Below are 3550 nucleotides of genomic sequence, written 5' to 3'. Positions count from 1 at the left end.
CAGAGTTCAATCCCCAGTACAAAAAAAAAAAAAAAATCCCACAGGAGCTGGAGGTGCAGGTCAGTGTGGAAGAGCACTTGTCTAGCATGCTGAAGGCTGTGGGCTCCATTCCTAGCACTGTAAAACAAAACAAACAAAAAAAAAACCCCACTGTGTCTTTGAAAAACAATATTATAGTTACACAAAAAACTAAATGATGAAATATTCAAAGTGTTTACATTTGGTGCTTCTGGTTCTCTTTTGCTTACTATCTTTTCTAGAAAAGAATATATATTGCTTTGTTAAATGGAAATTACTTTAAGCCAGGTGTGGTGGCACATATCTATAATCCCAGCTACACAGGAGGCTGAGGCAGGAGGATCCCAAGTTCAAGATCAGCTTGGGCAACTTAATAAGGCCCTATTTTAAACTAAAACTAAAAAGGGCTGGAAGTGTAACTCAGTGGTATAGAATGCTGGCCTGGCATGCACAAGGCCCTGGGTTCAATCCCCAGCACTTCAAAACAAAAGATAAAAGCTTTTTGTTAACACAAAAGTTCTTAAAGATAGAGTAAGAGTTCTGGTTTGAATGACTGCTCTCAAACAAAATGCTCACATCCAAACAGGTTACAAACACCCCAAGCAAAGAGAAAGCACCTTAGTTCTTTGCCCCCTCTAGGACCAGGCCAGGGGAGTTAAGCCTAGGCAGTCTTTCCTAGGCCTCAGGCTCAGTCCTTCAACAATGAGTATGCTGGTACACACCCCAGTTCCTGGTAGTCTATGAAGGTGGCAAATCCTCAGCAACTTCTGCAGAGAGGTCCTTGTAAGAAGGTGTACACTGCTACACCTAGTGGCCCAAAACTTGTTTTTCAAACATGCATGGGGGGTGGGGGGAAGGGGCGGGAACGGTGGGGACAGTACCTTCAGCACCACACAGGATAATAAAGCCTTCCAGCTGAAGTCCAAGTAAAGGTAAGCTACTTTTTATATATTTTGTATTTAATTCAAATTAAGCAAGTTTGTTCTTACATAACACTTGGAAAACTATATTCAGGTAATCCAAAATAGTGATTGCAATTTGTGAAAATAAATACTTATTGGGCTGGGGCTGAAGCTCAGTGGTAGAGCACTTGCGTCCCAAGTGTGAGGCACTGGGTTCAATCCTTAGCACCATATAAAAATAAGCAAAGAGGGCTGAGGTTGTGGCTCAGTGGTGGAGCGCTTGCCTAGCATGTGTGAGGCACTGGGTTCAATCCTCAGCACTTCATAAAAATAATAAAATAAAGGTATTGTGTCCATTTACATCTGAAAAAAAAAACTTTAAAAAGTGAAGACATTGTGTCCATCTACAACTGAAAGAAATACTTATTAGTTGTTTCCTACAACAGAAAGTTGTTGACATGTTAAAAATAAAGTTCTGCACAGTCAGGTGCAGTAGTGCAGCCTGTAATCCCAGCAATTTCAGATGAAATTGTATCACAAGTTTGAGGCCAGCCTCGGCATTTGAGAGACTTGTCTCAAAATAAATGGCTGGGGTCCCTGGGTTCAATCCCCAGCACCACAATGAACAAACAAACTACAGTTTTTAAAAAGGCGGTTGTTGGCCTACTAAAATACTTTTTCAATTAGATGTAACAAAAGGAAAAAACACCTGAATCGCCTTAGTGCATCATTGTATTAAAATGTATTTTCAATTTGTTAGTAGTATACAAAACTAACACCAACAGATGTTCTTTACGAATAGCACGTTCTAACACTCATGTCAGTTAGTGTTTCAGAAAGCACATGGTCTGCAAAGTAACACTGGATTACAAGTATCCGCCAGGACTGCTTTGGCGACATGACTAGGCTGTACAAAGACATCCCAAATCCAGCGGCACACAATGCGGCCAACACCTTCCCCGTGGATCTGAGAAGTCTTTAGGACGCAATCACTGCGCAACGGTGTTAGACAAGGAGCAGGCTCCTGCCGACCTCCCTCTGCCTTCACGCGTGTCAGCGCCACGAGCGCGAGTCCTTCAGCCGGCACCCGAGGCTCTCGCCGGGTAGGCGGCCCGCGCGCTGGGCTCCTCGGGGGCGTCTCTGGGCTCAGGCCCCTCTATTTCCAGCACGCGTCTCAACCACTGGTCCGCGCCGCTCTCCTGCCTCAGGAAGCACCAGGAGATCAGAGCCAGGAGGGAGAGGCTGAGGGGTAGCACCTTCCACCAGGGCCGCTGCTGCTCCTTCCCCAGGGAATGCATCACGGTCCAGCGGGACGGGCTGGCTTTGCTGGAGGAAAACCGAAGGGGGCGTTCGGGGTCCTCCTCATCGTCCGCGGGTTGGGCCCGGCCAGTCGGCGGCGGGTGCAGATTCCGTGGAGCCAAGCCCGCAAGCCTGAGCGCCCGTATGGCCCTACAAAGGAGATACCAGTGAATGGGCCGCCTGGCCTTGGCCTCGGCCCCGGCCCTGGCCCATCAAGACAGCAAGATCCTCACCCTGCGGTGGGCGCACACAGAACGCGGTTCATCGCGACCTCCTCCCGGCGGCGCGCCGCTTGCGTCACTTCCGTCGCCAGGATCGGAAGCCGCCGCCATACCTGGCCTCACGACTACGGAACGTGAGCCCAGCCGCGCCGCGGAAATGACGTACTCCTCCGAGCACTTCCGCTGTAGGCCCCGCCCCCAGATGCCGCGCGGCCTGTTGGGAAGTGTAGTTATCCGTCCGGCCTGGGCAGCGGTACTGGGACCAGCCGAGCACGCACCGTTTGTTCTCCGCACGCCCCCTCTTGGAGCTCGATGTCTGGCGGAAGCTATCGTCTGCTCTGGGGTGCCGTCACTCACGCTTCAGCCTTTTCATCTTGGTTTCTTTCACTTAGAAATACACATTTAAGATTTCTTCCGGGAGCCATAATCTGCTCTGGGGATGGCACAAAATCAGATCCAAAAGCTACCTCGTGACCTGGAACGTGTGATGTCTTTCTGTGCCTGCTTCCCGGCGAGGGAAGCACTTGGCTCAGATATTCCTGGCCGGAGATGCTGTCACAGCATTAGATCGGGAGAGCCTAGAGTTGTTCCAGCCAAGGACACCTGGGCGTCCCCGCCCCCCTCCTAACAGCAGGCCCAGCCCAGGATGCATTCAGAGCTGCTGTGTCAACAGAGGCACCTGTTGCCAGCTCCATGGGCCCGCCCCACCTGTTCCAGCTCAGAGCCCCACCAGAATCACAGGCACACCAACTTCCCCTGCAGGAACCTGGGAGCACCCAGTGTGCATGGGAGGAGGGCGATTGAAGTGTGGATAGTGGGTGGTCTAGAGAGCTTCCTGGAGGAAGAGGTCAAGGGTCTGCAGGCTTGAATGGAGCTGCAGAGGGGCCACCAGCTCAGACTGGTGCTGTTTCAGGTTGAGATGCTTCATGGTGGCTAAGCACAAACTGCCCAGGCCAGCCATGCAGGGTTTGGGTGAGAAGGTAGTGCAGGGGCTGGGGCTTCACCCAGGACAGAACAGGACAGGGCGCCCATCCCAGTCTTGATGACTGTCATGAATCAGAAACAGAAATGAGACCTTAGAGGGTAACTTGATCCTCTGAGCCCCATTGA

The 3550-nt window shown here is 50.8% G+C and overlaps 1 protein-coding gene across 1 annotated transcript; it reads right to left on the bottom strand.

The window, feature by feature from the left end:
* Window positions 1-1634: 1634 nt before the first annotated feature.
* Window positions 1635-2552, bottom strand: Uqcc4 (ubiquinol-cytochrome c reductase complex assembly factor 4). The gene is made up of 2 exons (XM_026385515.2): window positions 2453-2552; window positions 1635-2369 (listed from the first exon to the last, which is right to left on the bottom strand). The coding sequence occupies exons 1-2, from the start codon at window positions 2482-2484 to the stop codon at window positions 1997-1999; spliced, it is 405 nt and encodes a 134-aa protein (XP_026241300.1). The 5' UTR covers window positions 2485-2552; the 3' UTR covers window positions 1635-1996.
* Window positions 2553-3550: the final 998 nt, after the last annotated feature.

The sequence above is a fragment of the Urocitellus parryii genome, chromosome 9 (genome assembly GCF_045843805.1).
Source record: "Urocitellus parryii isolate mUroPar1 chromosome 9, mUroPar1.hap1, whole genome shotgun sequence".
Classification (NCBI taxonomy): Eukaryota; Metazoa; Chordata; class Mammalia; order Rodentia; family Sciuridae; genus Urocitellus; species Urocitellus parryii.
The sequence above is the reverse complement of the archived record's forward strand: the minus strand, read 5'-3'. Positions and strand labels throughout refer to the sequence as shown.

Excerpts from the sequence above, each read along its gene's own strand:
- Uqcc4 (XM_026385515.2), bottom strand. The coding sequence starts at position 2,484 with ATGAACCGCGTTCTGTGTGCGCCCACCGCAGG. Across the intron at positions 2,370-2,452 it reads CTGTGTGCGCCCACCGCAGG|GGCCATACGGGCGCTCAGGC; the intron begins GTGAGGATCTTG and ends TCTCCTTTGTAG.